This window comes from Vanellus vanellus, assembly GCF_965231255.1.
Source record: "Vanellus vanellus genome assembly, chromosome: 3".
NCBI classification, from domain to species: Eukaryota; Metazoa; Chordata; class Aves; order Charadriiformes; family Charadriidae; genus Vanellus; species Vanellus vanellus.
In genome coordinates this window covers 73,583,492-73,605,565 of record NC_138907.1, presented here as the reverse complement: position 1 = coordinate 73,605,565, position 22,074 = coordinate 73,583,492, and the positions used below count along the sequence as shown (strand labels likewise).

Below are 22,074 nucleotides of genomic sequence, written 5' to 3'. Positions count from 1 at the left end.
GCACCAGAAATGAATCCTTTCACGTTTTATGAAAAAGTATGTTCAAATTCCTAGATCTGACTTCAGCTATTACGATTTACATCCAGGGCCAAACCAGACTGATTTACAAAATCTCTCAAAGGAAATAAGAAGTCTAAATACTTCAGATGAGCTCATAATTTAGTAACTGGAAAGCTATGTCATGTCATGTTAATAGGTTAAGCATATTATAGAAAAGAGGAGGCTCAAAATGACAAAAGTAGCAGACAGAAAGGGCTTAAACCTTACCTTCAATTTGTGTTACTGCTATGATAATCTGGAAATCAAAGGTTATCTAAAGTACCTTTTGCTAAAGTGCCAGCTAAATAAAAGTTAGTATGATACGTGGACGTTCAAACTCTGCAGAGTTGAAACAGACAATGAAAATAAATATAACCCCTTCAAAACTGAAAAATCCTGTTGATTGTGACTTGTAAATAAGATTTGCTTCCTAAGAAGGTGAAAACACATTGCCATGCCATAGCTGACCCCGGGTGAGGCGTATACACCAGCTCATCTCCTGTGACTGCGTTCCACCCTCAGCAGTAGCACCCATTGCAGGTTTGCTTCAACGCACACGGCAGGAAGACCTGCAGCCTCGTTGTACACTGCATATTCACAGCAAGGGTGGTGGTGATGGCTGCTGGCTGTGTTCAGTGACTGCTGTCGCCTTGTGACAGATGGGACGCATGCACGATTCATCCTGTGTCAGAGAAGGGGGGCGTCGTCCCCTGCCTGGGTCCCCTATTACTTGCTACTCACCTCCCACAGGACTAACATTAATTTGGTCACAGACTGCTCAGGACACAGTCTGAAAATTGATCTGAAAGCCAAAAATATCTGTTTCCAGGCAGTTCTTTGCCCTGGCTCGCCGTGCCGCCCCACGCGCAGCAGTGCTGGCGCAAGGCGAGCGGCAGGAACAGCTGGCCGGCAGCTGGAGGGCACGCACTTGCAGCCGCGACTTGGGGCTGTACCACCAGCAGCGTGTTGGTGGGTTACGCAGTTTTCCCACTGTGGGAGAGGAAGCAGAAGCAAGCTCTGGATAGGATCAGGTTGGAGAAGATCTGGTATTCCGAGGAGGCAAAAGGAGCTGAGGGTAGCTACTCTCCCAAAAGGCTTACTGAAAACATGGTATAGGACAAAAGCAGTGCAGCCTATAAGCAGTCACCCATAAGGCGAACAGAGTATATTCGGGTGTTTTGTGAAGCCAGACTGGAGGAGCATTCCTGTTAAGAGAGCGTTTTCTCTATTGCGTAAATAATTAAGCAGCGGTGGTGTTTTGCCTTTAGGCAACAGCATTACCCTAAAGTAGTTATCAGTAATATGAATAGATGTGAGGAAATAAGAAACCATTTTAGGTCATAGGATTTAAAGTCACACGGAAGAGGGACAGTTCTTTTGAGCTTCGTGGAGAACTGAAAGCCATCTACAACAGACTTTCAGTCCCCTGAACCAGCAACTTGGCCAAGCAGGAGACAAGCAAAGTTTTATTATTTAGGCATGGGAACCTCTTGGCGTAGTAATACAGAGAAGATCTGTGTCACCCCATTTGACTGCCTCCTTCCCCTGGCCCTGCAGCGGGGCTGCATGACTGCAAAGTCTGTAGAGAAGCAATGTTGTTACTGGTGAAGTTCGGTGTCTACAAGACTCGCTATAACGTGTGAAAATGGAAAAGAAACAATCACCCTGTAATTGTGCTTTGTAACCGAGATCCTTTTTCAAAGAAAGTGATAATAAGTGAATTCTGGTCTAATCTTTATCCTCTGTGAGACTTTTGCCTCTTTGCCATGTAGCGCTTGACGCCCCTGTTGGAGGCAGGGGAGGACCAGCGTGCCGGCAGCCCTCCCTCTGTGCTGCCTCCCCCCTCGCAAGTCTCCTGCGCACGTTGAGATCTCTTCTACTGGGCTCTGTGCCGTAAAGCAGAAGGCGAGCACAGCTCCTTTGATGATCTTGATCTAAATAGCGTGTTGTCATCGGAATTAAAAGGGAGAGACTGCAGTGGATGAAAGAGAAGCAATATGCTTATTTTCTGGTCTAGCAGTGCTGTTATTCTACCTGTGTCCCAAGCCCATACACAAATAATTGGGAATTTGCTGTCTTAATGGCTGTTGGTTTGTTTTTTATTATACCTCTGTGGCTGTGGGCGAATGTGAAAAGGGTTTTGCACATGTATCTATGTATTTTTGGTAGACACAGCACAGCTAAAGCCTCTTTTAATTTTCTCTCTAATTTATTTTTAATTTTGTAACCCCTCAGGGGTAAATCCTTATTATATGATGTAAAATCATCTCTTCTACAAAGCAGCTTATTTGTTGATTTTTAATTTGAGCCAGCAGAGGCAAAGCTGTAGCTTTTTTCCAAACACTGAGAGCTCCTCTGTATATATAACTGTCAAGCGTGTGTCTCGCTGCAAAATTAGTAAAAAAATGTAAAACCTAAACCTATCCTTCTAGACGGCGCAAAGAGGAGGTTTGTATTTCTCTGTGCTAGCAGTATGTTAGACTTCTAAATCTAAAAACATTCTTAATATGCAATTTCCTTTTAAATCTATCATACATTTGGATTAGACTGAATACGAAGGCTTCCATTTTCAAAAGCTCAAGGGCTGACGGAAGTTAGGGGTTTGTTTTTTGAAGAGGGATCTCCATCAAAATATGGCACTGTCTGAAGATGGCATTGCTCTGTGCACTCACATAAATGCATGTTCACCAACATCAATATGTGCTTTGGCTTGCTGGAAATGTTGCCTTTAGGCTAACCTGCACACTTTACGGTTTAGTATTTGTTTATATGACTGGCTGGAAGCCTTAGTCACAGTCCTATCGAGATAATAACAAAAACACCCGATCTGAGGTAATCTCTCTTTCCTTTATATTCAGTGGGAGAGCTGTTTATTTTCAAAACACTAGTTAATCGCATCCTAATCAATTCACCTGGAATATATTAGGTGAAAAATGCTCTAAAGAAGCCTTACTGGCTGGTTCGATTGTGGGCATCTACATTTGGTCCTCCTGGCCTGTAATGCTTACAACTCAAAAGACCTGAATAACTAGTTTGCTTTGAGTTGTAATCAAGGGAAATAAAAAACACCCATATTGTCTCTTTTTGTTCTGTTTTTAATTAAATCATAGAATCATTTAGTTTAGAAAAGAGCTTTAAGATCATCAAGCCCAACCGTAAACCTAACACTGCCAAGTCCACCACTAAACCATATCCCTCAGCACCACATCTACATGTTTTTTAAATATCTCCAGGGATGGCGACTCAACCACTTCCCTGGGCAGCCTGCTCCAATGCTTGACAACCCTTCCTGTGAGGAACGTTTTCCTACCATCCAGTCTAAACCTACCCTGATACAACTTGAGGCCATTTCCTCTTATCCTGTCACTTGCTAGTTGGGAAAAGAGACCAACTCTCACATAATTTTCCCCTCCAATTTTTTTTTGTTACCTTCTATTGGGTCACTCTTGCAAACGTGTGACATTTGAATATGCTGGCTTTATTTCAGCCCCATTTAAAAGCTGGGACTCCACCTACCTCTTCCTTGATTTGTCCATAGCATTGGACTGACACTCACTGCAGATAATCATCTTCTTTCTCCTGCCCTCCTCCCCAGAAAGTCTCGCACTTTAGGATCAGGTCATTCCCTTCTACGAATTGTGATGACAATGCCAAAGAAATAGAGAGCGGTAAACAAATAACAGTCGCCAGATTAACAATGTTAAACATGCATTGCTTTTTATTCAGATATACCCTCAAATAGGATCCATCAGTTTTGCTAATGCTTGTAGATCTGCACAACTGGTATATTAATGATAAACGATAATAATAATAATGTGGACAGAGGGACCCTGGTCAGAAGCCAGACCTTTCTTACATACGAAGTAACAGGAGATGCAGCAAGTGAGTGAAGTGAAGACTAAATATGTTCCAGAGAGAAAGATGCAGCTCCTGCACAGGAGTTTTTTTCCAGGAACAAATTCTCTATTTTATTTCTGTCACACTGAATGCCTGTACATCTCCCTGCTTTCCACTGGGCAAGACAGAGACACTTGCTGTGAAGCTAAACCAACGTTCATCAGAGCTGCGCAGTGCCTGCATAAATTCATTTGGGCGTTGCTTTTAGCTCTGCAGAGCCTTCTCAGCTGAACTTGATCTTTTGCAGTTTGGAACATCTCAGAGCTGTATATCGAATGTAAAATACCACTTACCAAATATTTTTCTTATTTCTGTCATTAGCCCAGAGAGGACTGAGAAAGCAAAAGAGAGAACCATGTATGTCAGATGAAATTATAGATTTAATTTGTGTCTCTGGAAACTCTGACTTTACCTGTTAGCCAGAAGTCATGACCATACGTTCATTTTAAAGCTAAATTATTTGGCCATATGTGAACAATACAGTGATCTGTGGCTAGACACTGAAGCTGGTGAAAGCAAGCCCTGGCAAACCAGGGACACCAAAAGATTCCTGGAGATTTGTCCACAGTCCTTGCTCAGGCAGCCTAATGCCAGTGCTTTGTAGGTACCACCAAGGGCCTACTGCCACAAAACCAGATTTAGATGGGATTTGCACCATTAGAATAGAGACTGCAATTTGGTGTCTTTGATTTTTAAACTTTCTATTTACAATGAAAAAGAAAAATTCCTCTGAAATGTGAACCATGCCATTCCATTGGATTGATGGTTTTGAATTGGTGTTTGAAAGGTATTATCTGGACAACATAAAAATTAGAGATATAGTTTCAGTACCTGGAAAGGATCTATCTGCATGACTTACACTCATTTTAGTAGGAATAAGGACATCCAATCTCAAATGCCTTTTTTAAAAGACGTCCCTAAATGTTTTAAAAAATAAGGTGTAAAATATTCTTCTTTCTGCATGCTCAAATAATCATAACAAATATATACATTTAGTCGTAATTAATGTCTGCAATGTGTTGTTCCTGTACCCCAGTACAAACAAAGGGTAGGAATTTCTTTTTATTGAGTTTTCCTGTGAGTCGGTGGTAACAGGAAAGTGTAGTATGGTTGAATGTACTGACTCATTCTTATTTAGGGTCTTAAATAATTAGCCTACTCACCAGCTTGTTTCTGCTGTGTCTCTGCTGCTTACTGAGAGAAAAAGGAAGAGAAAAGGAGAAAGGAGGGAAGGAAGGGAATGAAGGGAAGCTTTTTAGCATTTACAGTTTTGCACTTAGTGTCATTATCACTGTAACAAATAATTAGGTTGTTGCCTAATAATATCCCACTGGAAGTGTGTATGGGTGAGCATCTGTTAAGGAACAAACATCAAATGATTCAGATGCTTTGTTCAGGTAAATACCCATTCGAGTCGCTCAGTGGAGCCAAGATTTAACATCTAAGATCTTGAATCATCTTCTGAAGTAATTATCTGTTTTTCTGTGATTGCATCTTATAAGATCTGAGATTGTCCTGTGCTATAGAGAACCTGCCATTACTGTATGGCAATACATCTGTCAGTGGGTCTATTTGAGCCAGAGAATGAACACACTTGTGATGATGGAAAATGATGAGGGAGAATCGGGAAGCCTGAGCAAGTTTTGGTGGCAATTGACAATAATGTTCCTTTTCTTCCGTATTTTCCACCACTCATTTTGATGATCACAGGCACTTAGAAAGGCTGCAGCAACATGAACAAATCTCAGAACAGTGATGTCTTTTTTTTAAACTTTCAAGACAGTTCAAATTACGTTTATGGTACTTTGACAGTACAGGTCAACCCTACTTAGATCTCTGTTTAGGCTAAAGACTTTTAAAGAGCTCTGGTCATACTGTGTTCACTCACGGTCGGTTTGCCTGGCCCCTTTCACAGTGGGGTCCCATCATGTCTGGAGCTTACTGTAATGCAAATAAGTAGCAGGTTTGCCCACCCTCACTAATGAGCTGGTTTCTTTTGAATGGAGAACAATAATAATCCCTAGCCTAGCATGAGGAATGCTTTGACCTTTTGAAAGTTGTGGGTTTGATCTGCAGGCCGTATTGTACTGTCAGTCTTCACGTGGTGGAAATGAAGTACTGGGTGATTGACAGGGCTCCCGTAGAAGGCAGCAAACCTGCCTACTTCAGAAATTGATCCTGGGAGCAGAGCAACCTGTCACGCAAAATCTATTTGTCTCAGTGCAGCTATCTCTAAACAAGTCTGATATTTTGAACCTCCAGGATTGTAATAACCATCCTTGGAACAGGATCTGTAATCTGCCCAAAGGTGATGCTGTTACTCTCCTGCTCTAATATTCCATGATATTTGCAAATACTGGTAATCTTCCACTCTGGCAAAACCTTCTTACATCGTGTGTGATACATTTATCAATATGTCTGGGAAGTATAAATGTATGTAATAAACTGCTCTATTCTTTAGCGTTTTATATGTATATATATGTGTATATATGAAAGTAAAACTAAGAACACATTTACAGTCTGCCCAAGCTGCACTTGTTTTTACCAGCATTGTTTACATCTTAAGGAAGGCGACAATCTGACCCTCACATATTACTTCTCCAAGCTGGCTGTTTTAATATCTGCAAGACAAATAGAGTGCCTTAGTTTTCATCTCCTGGCAGTACCTAGTTATATATGGTGCTTTTCAACTGCATATTGTAAACGCGAGAGATCTTGTAGACAATTTATCCTGACAGGCAGGTATTTTGTGCATGTAAACCTAACTCTTTTACATAATTCTTGTTGTTTATTACCACAGGAGAAGAAAACTTGCTGGCAATTTTGAAAAGGAGATGGTGGAAGTACATGATCCTGGGGATAATAGATATAGAAGCCAATTACCTGGTAGTCAAAGCTTATCAATACACCACTCTTACTAGTGTACAGGTAAGGACTCAAAGGATTTTCCCTTTTGGGGTAAGGTAATAGGCTCAGTGTCGTCAATGGCGCAGCGTCCATTGGCTTCAGTGCACTGACAGCTAGTTCCTCTCTTTGTCTTCTGTGTACTTTTTAATGCTGCCTCGTAAGACACAGTTTGTTTTTTTTCATGTTGGACTATTTCTACTGCTCAGTATTTTCCAAACTGTACAAAACCATACTGACTTTCATTTTATTCTCCTGTGCTAAACCATTCATAATCACATTTTTGACATAATCTACTTAATTTGGTCCTTTAAGGAAATCTTTTCAGATGGGCTGAAATGTTTTTCTCGCTTTATATTGTACTTGGAAAAAATACAAGCATTTCTTTTAGGATTCCATAATAAGATCTGAGTGCAAAAGTTGTGATTAAGTAAAATGAGTGTAGTTATGATGAAGAAGTCTTACTTTAATGCAAGCGGTTAGATGTGTTATGTTATATAACGGCTTAATTGCAGCTATCAAAAAGTGTACTGTCCCTTAAAAAATTATATGTGCAGTGAACAAAAGCTAGGGTAGCAATTTCTCCAAAGATCTAACATGTATATTTTAAATGAAACCACAAAGAAGTTTGGCTCCTTCCCGTTTAAGTGGAGAAGTGAATAACAGAAACATTTTTGAGAGAGTAGAAATTTTCTATCTTGGGAAATCATTGCATACTTCATTGCTACTTGTTCGAAAACAAACCTGCTCCATTTTTACATTATCTCTAAATAACTGGGCAACACTGGATAGTGTAATTTACACCTTATTTGCCTGAAGTTTGCATTAGAGATAGTAAAATAGAGGAGCACCAGTTAATGTTCTGCAGGACCAAAGCTACTTAGGAATATATCTCTTCCATAGTTAAACAAGTGATATCGGAAAATACTGAGCATGTTTAGTTGAATAAGAAGTAAAAATAGATGAAAACTATGAATTCAAGGAATCTGAATGTAAGGTTTATACTAAATGTTGACAAATGACTCTGCCATCAGAATCTTGGTTTGAGAATTCTTTGAAACGTGCCCAGACAATGTAATATTGCTTTTAACACTTTTCCAAATCAGATTACTCAGTATGGAGTAAAACATAAATCCGTGTAAACCTCGTACTGTCTGATTTTATAGCTACTATAAGCCTCTAAGAGAAAAGCAGAAGCTGAATTGCTTCCTTTGTGTGTTCACTGGTAGCAAGTAGGAATAGAGGACTGAGGAAGATGATCCAGGTAGGTCATTAAATCCCATCTCCCACAGCCACCAAAAAGCACGTATCAGAGGTTTATCTGGCCAGGCCCATGCAACACTGATTGCAGAAGATGCAAACCCTCCCGCTCTTCTGCGATGAGCATGGCCTTTAGTGTGAGAGATCAAAAACTACAGTGCGAGGAAGCAGGCAGGAGTTCAAGGGCGTTGCCCGTGTCTCAGCAGGAAATTTGTTAGCTGAAATGGGCTGTAGTCTCCTTTTAGACTGAGGGAGAGAAGAAGGGTGGAAGAGGAGAACTGTCATAGGACACAGACTGCGTTGTGTCCTTTTTAGACCTCTTCCACATAAAGATTACAACAGAGTCCAGGTCTCATTCCCAAGTACCTTGGAAGAAGGAAGAGGTAGAAGCTCAAATGCTGTCAAGCTTTTTTGCAGAAGTGGGGAATGCAGTGTCTCCTTTTCCCATTGGTTGTGGAGTGACTGGGAACACCTGTTGTGTTTTAAATTCACTTCATGCCTTAAGTTGAATGAGCTTCGATGTGTAAACAAGACCAAAGATATGGTGAGAATGGGATGAGTATGAGGTAATGCATGAAGATGTTGAATCAAATGACACGTTTTATGAAATGTAGCCAAACAACGCCCTCTTTCATTTAAAGATGAAACAGAAGCAGCTCAGGGGATTATTCAGCCTGAACAGTATTGGTCAAAGTGTGTAATGGTATGAAATGAAGAAATGGAAAGTAAAAGATGAAAAAAACAAGCTTTTCCGAGGATCTGATTTCTGAAGAAGCAAACAGGACCACTCTCTGAGAGCATCTTCGAAAAAGCCTGATCCTGCAAGAGCAGTACCTGTGAGGCCATAAATGCTCACTGGTACATAACAAGAAGTGTTCAAATCCTTTCGGAACTGAGACCTGAGAAACCATTGCTACCTACCACAAATCAACATGGCTTCGACTGAAGGCTGTGGGAGCTATGTGGATATATACGTTGTCTGAGAATCAAGCCCCTCAAGTCAATTCTGGGGGATTTTATTCTCAACGGGCTTTACAGCAAGGTTCTTTTGATAGAGAGAATATAAGAGTTTTTTAAATTGTCACTTCAGTAAATGAGAAATCTTGCAGTATTTTTATACTGGTGGTACATGGACCATTTCAGTAGGAAATCAGTTTTACAGCATATACTTATTTTCCACACGGTATCTGCTCCGTCATGCAAAACTAACATGTGACTGTACAGGGCTTGTGGTGCTTTTAGGCAAAAAACATTAAGCTGCTCCCAGCAAAAAGCCAAAGTTTAACTGTAAAAATATACCTTTATTGCAATTGACTTGCAGTTCTGCTTTCAACAAACATCTCCAAACACTCAGTAACTTTGTTTGCCAAGTAGCTTTAAACTTCTAGGAGTGTCAAAATTTCTACTTTAAAATCCATCTTTTTTTTTTTTTATTATTGACAGTATCTCATCATTGTTCTAGGAAGAGACTGAAAGTCATGGCCTATTTTTCCCCACTGTTTCACACCCAAGTCTTTCATATACTTCCCTTTAAAATTCCCATTTGGTTTTGATTTGGGAAAACAGAAATTTCTGATAGACTTTCCTGTAAGTCTTTTACCAGATACCTTCAAAACCACAGTGAATGAGGACACACAGGCAAAATCAGAGATGAATATGGTACCTGACCTTTACATTTGGTTGTGCTTCTGATTATTTCAAATCCTTTTGTACTCTATAATTACTGTCTAAGAATGTGGTACTCGGCTCCATCATGAGATGAAAACAAACCACTGTGAAGCCTAGAAACACGTAATTTTCCCTTTTGAAAAATAACCTAAAAGTAAAAGACCTCCCTTAAAAACTAGGTGACATAAAAACCAATGCACTGTTTGTGTTTCAGACTTCAAGGTGTAGGTCAATTGCTAAGGATAAAATCCAACGTACCCTTTAGGTTCCTGCAGTGTAATCCAAGGGCAACTAGATTTAATAGAACAATCCACACCTAATTGTCAACATACCTAAAATGCTATGGACATCTAACATCCCCTGGTCTATGCATATTAACCTGCTGCTCAGAGCACAATCTTGGGACACGAAAATGTAAGTTTGAACTTCTTGTGTTGCACATTCTTTGGGAGCTTCAAGTTCTGGTTCTTTGCGTGCCCAGAGTGCTTCTGTATTGATGGAACCAGACGCATAAATACCTGCCTCCATTTTAAAATTCAAAAGCTAAGTATTCCTGCATCAAAGTACCCTGAGGAACTCCATTTGTTAGATATGATCTTAGCATGCCTCGGGTGCTTACAGAAAGCCTGCAGTGCTTTCCAAATTGCAAGAGTAGAGCCACCTTTTACATAAAGCCATAACGGTTAAAACAGTAGCCCACAGAAAGGGCTTGTGTTAACTCCATCTCACCTGGGGAGACTGAATCTCAAGCTTCCAACAGCCATGAAAATGCTCTGGCTGGTAAGTGAAGGCTGTTCTTTAGAGGGCACATTTAAAAACTGAGTATACACCGGGTGAAAGGCACAGTAGTTTGTCCATGGATCAATTTGATATCCAAAACCACACATTGCAAGAACTGCTGGAAGTGCCAGAGATCAGTCACACTTAATGCTCTCAGATGCGTGAGTCCTGATTCCCCGATGGCCAAAAACCTGCAAAATGATCTTTAGTTTCTCTTTGATGCATTAATCTAACTTGCACTAGATTTTGCAGTTTTCTTGTCCGTCAGCTGAGGCAGGTGCAGAAAGCGCACTAAACACTCCCATGTACACTCGCACCTGACCCCATGGGCTCTTTTGTAAAAACCAAACACTTAACTTTCGGGACTGCCTGTGGTAATGCTGTCTATATTTATCCTAGCTTTTGGAAACAACCCTGGTGTAGGCCTCTGGAAGGTTTAATAACTAGTCAAGAAGGGTGTTTTAACTACTATTAGAGACGCCTTTTACGCAGCAGATAAAATTCATTCCCTCAGAGGGAATGAAAAGCTTCTGAAGGTCTTGCAGTAATTTAGACTAGATATTTAATTCATTTGGAACTACATTTTGACTTTGACTTCCCTATACTGCATTTACAGTGTACTGCACATGTACATCCCACCAAGTCCATAATGTCTTCCACTAAGCCTGTTACGGTACTAACGTTTGTAACCTTTGCTGCCAGGTAAGTGCTTTCTCATCATACCAAGCCGCATTATGAGGCAGACTGTCCTCTCCCTTCTCCCCCATCACCCTCATATGAATTAGCTCTCCTTTCTGCAAATGCACTTGTTCTGTCCACCTGCACATGACACTGTTGTGTTGCACTGTCTGGAGGTAATGTTGTCCTTTTTCTCTGTTATGACATCACATAGAAATCTGGACTATTTCTGTAATGCCTTGCATAGTGGTACTGTGGAATATGCATACGATGTCGCAAGAAATAAGGCTCTGACAAAGAAAGCGCTATGTTTCCAAATAGTGATTTATCTGGTAATTTATTCCTTGAGCAATCAAGCCTTTGATTGGCATGATGAAAACAAAGGTAGTAAAAGCTGGGATTTATAGACACCCGGAGACAGACAATAAAACTACGATGCTGGTGTTCTCAGCTACTCTTAGATCACTGTGAGGCTCAGCAGTACATCATACTTCCAATTACCTCTGGCAGTTTTCATACCTCAACAACAGCCACCAGAAAAGGAAAGGAGTCAGCAGTAAGTGCTTATTATAGGAGTGCTGGATAGCAATAGACTTTGCTTTGTTCTTGGTCCCTATGGACACAATGTACATTGAGGCAGAAGGTTTGAGATAATTTTGAAGCAAATCTGGGAGGTGAGAAGCAGGGGATTTGCAATATTGATGTTGTTGATCCGCCTTGTCCAGTGCTCTCTAACATGAAATATCTCAAAAGGAGAGATAAATTCCACTCCTTCCCTTCCTTCCCTCATCCTGTGAGTGTAACATTGACCGTACTTTCCTGTTTTGCTTCAGGGCATTGAGGGAATACTGCAATGTTAATAAGGTTTGCACAATGGTGTTGTGCAGGAGTGTTGCATACCATACATTTATACTATGAGAGTCTGTGGGATGTATTTTGCATCTGATTTATTATCACACTTCAAGAGACTGTTCTTTCTTTTAGCTGTGTTATATACCGATGATGGCAAACCAGCCCCTACACTATCTTCAGTCTCTGTACATGGTTTTGGAGTCAACTGAGCTCTCAGTATCCAGAGCTCCTGCCTCCAATGGCAAAATTCCCCCTGAGCCAAACTTTTTACTAACATAAATATGCAAAATCTCATTAAAGTCAGTGGAGCTGTGCCCATTACAACAGCAGAGATTTTGGTGTTCTGTGCCCATTTTGCAAATTCTTGCAAGTGAAATGCAAAAGCAGAGGTTTTTCTGCCCAGGATCTAATCCCCTGCATATCTTACAGCAGCTGAGGCCATGGAGAAGTTTCTAATTAGTAACCTTGAGAAAACGGTCTTCAAAGACCATATCCAGTCATCTTACTTAGAGAGAAGAAAAACAGAAAATAGGTTTTTTTCTGCAAAAACATGTGACTGCTGGCAGAGCTGTCTGCTGTCTTAGAATGATCTTTTTCTGATGGTGGCGTGCAAAATCAGAGGAGGAACAGGGCAACTAGGATGATTAGGGGCTTGGAGCATCTGCCTTATGAGAAAAGGCTGAGAGAGCTGGGACTCTTTAGCCTGGAGAAGAGAAGGCTGAGGGGAGACCTTATTATGGTGTACAAGTATCTAAAGGGTGGGTTGAAGGAGGATGGAGCCAGGCTCTTTTCATTGGTTCCCAGTGACAGGACGAGGGGTAACGGGCACAAGTTAGTACACAGGAAGTTCCGTTCAAATACACGGAAACAGTTCTTTATGGTGAGGGTGACAAAGCACTGGCACAGGCTGCCCAGGGAGGTTGCGGAGTCCCCTTCTCTGGACATTTTGAAGACCCGCCTGGATGCAGTCCTGAGTAATGTGCTCTGGGCAATCCTGCTTTGGCAGGGGAGTTGGACTAGATGATCTCTAGAGGTCCCTTCCAACTCTGAAAACTCCATGATTCTGTGATTCTGTGAATGCAATTAAAGGAAAGGCCATTTCAGTGGTCAGTTTGTTGGTAACTCTTCCTGGCATTTGAGCAGATCTTGCATCGGCACAACTAGACTGCATGTAATCAGAAGAGAGGATAGAGGTGTGTCCTAATTATTTTTTTTTTTAAAAGAGTCAAGATATGTTTACTCGCGTTGGTAGTAAAGTGTGTCCATGTGTAGAGAGTTGGGAGCAGAGGAGCTGTGGGTTGGATGCGACCACCACCTTTCATTTAATATAACTTCAAGAAGTCGCTGAATTCCTTATATGTAGACAGAAAGCTGGAGCTGTGATAATCCTCATTTTGGGTGTTGGTGCAAGTCAGTTGTAGGTGAAGGTCTTCCACTAGTGAAAGTTTTAATGAAGTTTCTGTGTCCGCAGGAAAAAAGAGAAAATCCTGAGAACAGATTAAAGGAACTGATGGGAACAGTTACAGAAGCACCTGTCATGTGGCCCCAAGAAAAAAAATTAGAGATCTTATGGGCAAAATGCTGATTTAAAGAGGCTTCAGACTGGGATCAGTTTTCTGGCTTTTGCTTCTTCCATTTCATGGGAATTAGACATTTTTACTTTTGACAAATGACATCACTAACTGATTCTGTCACCAATCTCTCTATCTGGAGTACCCTACATTTTGGCTGGTTGAAAAAAATAATAGTTTTCAAATTAATTTTGTGATTATATAAAAACAATGCAAGAAAGTGATTAAGTTGTGATGAGATAGCAAATAGAAACACAAAAAGTATAAACAATGCTCCTTTTTTATTTGAATTGCTTGAAATAACTCTGTCAGAAACGCTGTCAGCATCCACACCTTCCCTGCAGAAGGTTTCGGTCGCAGGGTAGCGTAATTGCCGCACAGTTCCCCTGACAGCCAGCAGCCACCTCTGTGAGCGTTCACATCTCAGCTGCTTTTGTGGATGCGTAAAGTACAGCTGAATCAAGTGTGTGTGGTATTGTGAAGGCAGTGTGAAAACTGGAACAGAAAGAGCCCTCAAATGGGCAGCAAACCCTTTCTTCCTTTGAAAAAACAAAGCAAATGTCAGAAGGTGCGTCTTTGACTGGTTATAGCACTTGCTGTTCTATTAAACTTACCAGGTCGCATGCTGAAATTCAGTACCCATCACATGTACTGGACCATACAACGCTGGATGGATAAAACGCTGATTTTACTGATCCCTCTGCTCTGGAGAGTAGGCAAAGTAGAGGGTGCAGCTGATTCTCTGCATGACTTGCTTGAGGGCAGCGCTAATGAGAAACCCCTAACGTGAAAAAAAAAAAAGGGCTTATAACTGGGGGGAAAAAATCCAATGAATGTTTAAAAAGGAAGATTCAGCTCCGCTGTTCCCATAGGGAGTTTGCTGACCAGCTTTTTTCTTTTTGATATCACTACAGATCAGCAGTTCACCCTCTGTATTACAGACCTTTCCTGTAAAGCTTGCCAGCTCTCCTTTCCAATGACTCACTGTAGATTACTGCTATATATGTGCAAACACATGCTGAATTTGTGAGATCAGAGACTGATTATCATTTACTGATCATTTACTGTTAGCAAGAGAGTATTTGTCTATGATTCACAAGTATAATAAAGTCAATTTAATAAACAAATAATCAGAGAAATACATTTCAACATCGTGTATCATCAACCGACTTAGATGCAGTCTGATATCTTTTAGGATCAAATAATAATCTTCAGTCTCTATAACAACACAGCATTTTTATAATTGAAAGGAGTTGCTGTAGGGTGGTATATCAATAGATTATATATTTTTGTATCCTGTCTTCTAAAGCGCCCAGTTCAGAGCTGTGACTGAAGAAGACCACAGACAAACATGGCAGCATCAAAGAATATGGTCTGCACCAAGCACTCGTATCAGTTTTATTATCTTCCCATGGCAAAATAGGAAAGATATTTTCTTTTAGTTTAGTGAGATCTGATAACTTCTGTGATTAAAAGAGGAACCTTGATTAAAATCAGGTCAGTCAGTAATTTACAGGGTATAGGCAGTACCTTTTGAATAAGCAATTAAAAGGAAGGAAAATACCAAAGATGAGTCTTAGGGAAATACTGGTAAACAACTGACCTTTATGTATAATAAATGAAATTCAAGCTAAGCATAATTTATCTTTATTATCGTAAAAGCTTTATAGTCAGAAAGATTATAATTAGGTATAATATTTTTTTTCTTAATAGCTTAAATAAGTAATAACAAACAAAAGAAAGAAAAAAAAAGAAGAAAAAAAAAACAAAACAAGAAAGCCCTACTGCAGATCAGGTAATCCACAATCTCACATCTTTTCTCTGTAGAATATATGTGCATTTTTTCTTCTACTGGACAGGTTTATCTGCGGAAAAAAGAAAGGCAGAGCAAATTTAGTGCTGGAGAAATGAAATATAAAACAATACCTGAAAAATAGCTAAGCAATGCACACTAGGTTGTCTTATCGCTTATATTGTAGCAACCTAATTTATTTCTATTTACCCCATTGTTTAATTATAGGTGTAAACTAAGCACAATGCAAGAGCTATAAAATGTCAATGAACATTACCGACATTTCATGTTTTTATCTATTGGTGCTGCAGTATTCCAAATAGCAATTTGTGGATTAGACCTTGGACTACCAGCCCCAAAGGGGCATTTTCCAGCTGCTGTCCACGTTGTGTGTTTGTGACAATTCTGTTGATGCATCTTTTCACGTTAGTGCTTAAAAGACACATCTTCACATACTTGAAAGGATGGGTATGTTTAAATATTTATGAAATGAGAGGAATTTTTTAAATCTTCCTCTAAAACACAGTTAGTGGGAATTTGCATGTTGAAGTACACATGCTGCAGGTACAAACAATTTTTAAAACTGGCTACTGAAACCACACTAGCACCCTATTATATCTCACATTCACAAGAAAATGTTCTTTTTGTGTGCTTAGTCTAGAGTAAGACAAGGAGCCCTCATCAGAGCTCCTGTCTCACAGTGTGTGTAAAGGGGGGCAAGAGCTGTATTCCGGATATTGGGGGTTAAAAATATCCACTGAGTCACTCTGTGTCTCTGGAGAGACAGTAGTTGCCAGCTGCAAGATCACATCTTTGTATTCTTAAATACTTTTTGCGTGAGTGACTGGAGCTCCCAATTTTGCAAAATCAAATAGTTGGTTCAGAGATGGTTGAGGTTCAGTTACTCACCTTCGCTCAAAAAAGAACTGGAAAAATGCTTGCAGATGATTACTGTCGTATAGAATCACAGAATGATAGGGGTTGGAAGGGACCTTCAGGGTTCATCTAGTCCAAACCCAGAAGGTACACCTAGAGCAGGTTGCACAGGACGGCGTCCAGGTTGGTTTTGAATGTCTCCAGTGTGGGAGACTCCACCACCTCTCTGGGCAGCCTGTTCCAGTGCTCTGCCACCCTCAAAGTAAAGACATTTTTCTTTATGTTCAGACAGAATTTCCTGTGTTCCAGTTTGTGCCCATTGCCTTTTGTCCTGTCGCTGGGTACCACTGGAAAGAGTCTGGCCCCATCCTCTTGAAACCCGCCCTTTAGATATTTACAAGCATTGATAAGATCCCCTCTCAGTCTTCTCTTCTCTAGGCTAAACAGACTCAGGTTTCTCAGCCTTTCCTTGTAACAGAGGTACTCCATTCATCTTTCTAGCCCTCCACTGGACTCTCTCCAGTAGTTCCTTGTCTTTCTTGAACTGGGGAGCCCAGAACTGGGCACAGTACTCCAGATGTGGCCTCACCAGGGCAGAGTAGAGGGGGAGGATAACCTCCCTTGACCTGCTGGTCACGCTCTTTTTAAGGCACCACAGGATACCATTGGCCTTCTTGGCCACCAGGGCATGCTGCTGCCTCATGTTCAACTTGTTGTCCACCATGACTCCCAGGTCCCTCTCTGCAGAGCTGCTTTCCAGCAGGTCAGTCTCTAACCTGCACTGGTGTATGGGGTTATTCCTTCCCAGGTGCAGGACCCTACACTTGCCCTTGTTCAGCTTCATCGGGTTCCTCTCTGCCCAACTCTCTAGCCTCTCCAGGTCTCACTATATGGCAGCACAGCCTTCTGGTGTGTCAGCCAGTTTTGTGTCATCAGCAAACTTCCTAAGGATACACTCTGTCCCTCATCCAGGTCATTGATGAATATGTTGAACAAAACTTTGTGAAGAGAGAGCCTCTATCTTCTTTGTAGTCCCACTCTAAGTACTGGAAAACTGTGACGAGGTCAGAAAACTGTGTGAGTTAAGCTCACCTGTTCAATGCTGCACTGGGAGGGAATGGGAGAGAGTTCAGGAATAGCTATGAGCAATGTACTACCTGCCTCCCTGCTGCCTGGTACCGCCTTCCCTCTGTCTTCAGCAGAGATAATGGATGCACTGTATGCTAGCGCAGCTAATGAAGAGCACACATCCAGCGTGTACAGGCATGATGACATGAGCTGTGAGCTGAGAGGGCAGGTGCTGAGCTGTGTCCACATCCCGTAGAAGAGTGAGCTTCCCTCAGATGTGCCACCTGTTGCTGGTACATGCTAGGGCTGCGTTGGTGAAGCGCAGAAGTCCACAGTACATGAGAAATGTGCAGTGGATGTTATCCATGCAGCAGTGACCATCTCTGCAGGCCAGGTGGGCCCTGTACTTCCTTCCAGTGACAGGAGGCCATGTGCCACCTCGCCCGCACCACATGCCAGGATTTAATGCGTACACCCGGTCGTCCTGCCACCACCACTCCCTGCCCCAGGAGCTGGCTGCTCCCAGCAGCGCCACTTCTGAAATTGTTCTTGTATATGTGATGTATTCTATATGCACGTTTTTGCAAAGACTGGTTACTGCATGTTAGCTGCGTTATACGCTGTACACGTTATAGGCTCTTCAGAGGCAGAGCAGATGCCTTATGCAGACGAAGGAGCTTGTTGCAGTTCTTTCAGACCTTCTCCCTTTTCGTGTCTGGTCCGTGAAGGATGACGTTTTGAGGACTGCTGGAGGAAGTAAAGAGGCCTATCCATGCCTTTTAGATTATTAGCTCTCATTTTAAATGCAGAAACTGCTTTTAGCACAGACCTTTCCCATTTGTAATTTCCCTCATCTGTTTTGCAGTTCTTTGGGACTGCTTGAGCCTCTTGAGAGCAGTATGGTCCCGCTGGTGAACCGATTCTCTTCTCAAGGCTTTTGCCACTCACTGTCTGGAGAATCTTTGAAATTGATGGGTTTCCTCTGCACAGTCTTGATTTTCAAACAAAGATTCGGGGAAATTATCCTTAGTCCAAAAATTGGCTTCTATATTTTTGCTGATCCCCCAAATTTAATATTTATTATCTAGGTATCTGACATGTAAAGAATAATTTTCTAAGCACTGAAATTCTTGAAATTGTCCAAAGATCTTTTTCTCTTCAGATAATGCATGGACAGACAAATAAGTTAAAAGGCATGTGATCATTATTTGATAATACTTAGTGTGCTTAGTGGTAAATCACACTGAGAGAGCAAGTAGGAGGTAATAAGCCCAAAGGGAAGAAAAACAAAATTGCTTCATCTAAAATTAAGGTAACAACATCTGGATTAGTGTTCCAGAACTAATGACAGACTCTCCTCCTTTGGTTGTTCCAGATATTTTCCTTAGGAAGAAGATGCAGTCATATAGCTCTGGTTCCTGCTATATCAATCGGTATTGAACAGTAGTGTACCCTGCACAATTTGTTAAATCTCATTGTTAGTCCACAGAATCGCAAGTCTTACTTATCTGTGTTCTTTTAGGAATTTGGATTCAAGTCAAGTTTCTTTGAGTGTTTCTTACCTGGGATTTTTGTTTCCTGGTGACATGCTGGTAGTTTCTACAGTGTATTCTAATTTGAAAATCTCGAGGTCCTCTCACAATCATTTGCTGCATTTCTTTTTCTGTCATGGGTTCTCTGGGTTTATTGCTGGGTGTCTCTGAAAAAAGGCAATTAAAGATTGTGTTTCATAACACTTCTTTGAGGAAGTTCTTACCCAGGGTCTATTGGCAAGAAGATTGAGTATCTTGCACTGCAGGCAAGGTGGTTTCTTGTTGTTTGTTTTTTTTTTCCCTTCAGAGGCATATGGGACTGTAGTTTCAAGGCGTTAATAGTCCCCACAGGGGGCAGATTTTTCATAAGTATTCTGCATGCAGAAATGCCTTGATTTATATGGCCAGATTTAATAAATCTGGTCAACTTGTGTATTATGAACATTCTTGCTAATTGGACCTGAAATGACTGAATTAAAGCATATGTCTAGACTGCAGGAAAACTGCCCTCAGTCATTGTCCATTAATCACCAGAGGTGAGGACCAGATGGAGTGGTGTGGCTTTCCTTTGGCCCAGATTTCCTTCCCATGGATTTGAAATATGCATCTGAATCCAAGAGCAAGGCAGTGCTGTTGAGTGTTACCATAGAGCCACAGCTCTCCTGAATTCATGGAATAGTCATGAACAGAATAGTCTTATCTTCTGTCTGATGGACGACATGACCACTTGAATTACACCTTCTGTCTGGTAGAAAGTGCTATTACTAACTGATTAAACCCCGCTCCCCTCGGCTGGAATCTATCCTGGTATTTTAGGACAGTGTCAACAGGTTGATTTGTTGATTTTTCCTCTCTTTCTTGGCAGCTCCTAGACTGTTTTGTCATCCCAGTGGTGATACTGCTCTCCTGGTTCTTCTTACTGGTACGATACAAGGCAGTACATTTCATTGGGATCGTGGTCTGCATTCTGGGCATGGGCTGCATGGCAGGAGCAGATGTCCTCGTTGGGAGACAGCAAGGAGCGGGTGAGTAAGTATGGATGGGTTGTATGACCAGGTTCTGTTCAGAGAAACCACTGATCAAAACGTGTCAGATTGGGACAAAAAAGAGGGAAAATTGACAAGAAATCCTGTACCTTTGTGGATCCAAAGCACTGTACCATCCAATGTTGCTTCTTTGTCGGAAGGGATAGAGAACAAAAATGGGTCGGCACTTATAAGTTGGCACTGCTGCAAACGGACTTCATGGCCCTCGTGTCTGCAACACAGGTCACCCTCTGTGCAGGCCGGGGGCGACAAGCTAAATACTTGTAGTTTCATTCTGTTTCGGCTTAGTTGTTTTACTGCAAACAGTTGCTTCCTTTACAAATTGGCTACATCTTTGAGTCATAAGCACCTCTCATGTCCACTGTGTACTCTCACTTCTCTTCAACTTTGCTTCTTTTTTTGTACGGAGGCAGGGTCACTGAGTAGATGCTAAAAGACATCAGACCTACATACTAACTGTACTAATTGGGTTTTGCATACAGTCTCAGAGAAATGTTTTGGGATTTGCCTGTGCCATTGTTGAAAAGAACCTTCCTGTGTGTAAAATGTTCTTTTTTATGTGTGGCATCATATGAATAATGTGTGTGTAGCTATTAATACAGACTAGACAGAGTTAGATTTCATTGATCAACTTCCTCTGTCACATTGATTTCTCTAGTGTCAACCCAGATGATGTGGGAAGGCTGGAAATTCTTTTCAGAGATTGTCAATTAGGCACAGTTTTCATTCTTAATTAAAAGCACTGAATTGTGAGCTGAGCATAATACACTGGGATTTAAAATTCTTGACTCAGCTTTCTGAATACAAATGCAAGTGCTGTAAGAGCTGCATTTGCCAGGATGCTACTAAATAAAACAAGGCAGTTTGTGACAGTACTCACCATATCTCCCTGCCCCCTTTTATCCCTGTCCTTTATCGCAAAAGGAGACTTTCAGTTCATTGGTCCCCTCCAAAAACAGCCCTGCCCCAGCTAAAAAGGAAAGACTATACTCTGTAGTATGAAATCAGCCAGCCAAAGCTGCATTAGGAATGACTGATTTCAGAGGGACGAGAGAAAACATCCTGTGTCCCAGTAATCTAGAGTAACATGCTGGGGCGGGTGAGTTGTGGTTCAGCAGGAGCATGTGGGGCAGTGGACCTCAGCGGACAAGGAACAGATTGGAGAACACTGACACTTTGCCATCCAACTCCAGTAATTACACATTAGTTGCCATATTCATTACTAAAGTATGGGTGTAGCTGTTACGTAAATTTGTCCAGAAAAATTTGTTAGAATGCATTATTGCCTTTTAATTCAGACCTACACATGAAAACACGCCCTTGCTTATCGCTACCCAGGGAGAAGGAATTCAGATCAGAGCCACAAACAACAGAGACTGCGGCTTTTTAAGTGGCAAAAATGATGTTATTAAGATACAGGGATATATTTCTAAATTACCACATCCTCTTTAACAGAGTAAAATGGATGAGCTCGTTTGATTTCTCTGTATGGGTTAAACTATCCATTAAAAATCTACAATATTGACGGAAAAAAAAAATAAATCTTGAAACTCTTTATGAAGAGTTCCATGCTATTTGTAGGATATTTCCCAGGACCGGGCAAATAAAAGAAAGGAATGCACCAAAAGCAATGAAACTATATTAGTCCTCAGTAAACTCCCCTGTATATTATCTGTTGACACCTGTTTGCCCTGTGTGACCATACCATCTACTATACTAGAAGTGCCACAAGGCTCTGGTTAGGCACCTACTGTATAACCTGCAAACCATTACAGTAAGGGGAAATTAATTTAAAGTGCATCACTGAGAGATTAACAGGTATTTTCCAAACTATCTGCAAGAATTAGATATAATTTGCAGGCATGCTCTCAACTTTCAGTAAATCTATGGTAGTTTACCTCTTTTTGTTGTATCCGGACGGAAGTTTTGCACATTTCTCAATGGGAAAAGCAATTACTACCTAGTAGTTTGTGCTCTATCACCTTGCATGCCAAGTGTGCCTTAAAATAACATTTTTCTGAACTAATACCCCTGAAGTGCCTTATTACTTGTGCTGCTGCAATACACAGGAGTCTAAGTCACAGAGGTCTAAGTATTTCATCCAGATTTTT

General features: G+C 41.1%; 1 protein-coding gene across 1 annotated transcript in view; it reads left to right on the top strand.

Moving 5' to 3' along the window:
* SLC35F1 (solute carrier family 35 member F1) overlaps window positions 1–22,074 on the top strand; it is a gene marked incomplete at both ends in the record, with an annotated part of 248,154 nt that overhangs the window by 191,745 nt on the left and 34,335 nt on the right. The window contains 2 exons of the mRNA XM_082480362.1: window positions 6,737–6,864; window positions 19,783–19,942. Of these exons, the coding sequence (XP_082336488.1) occupies window positions 6,737–6,864; window positions 19,783–19,942 (288 nt within the window). The remainder of the gene's footprint in view (window positions 1–6,736; window positions 6,865–19,782; window positions 19,943–22,074) is intronic.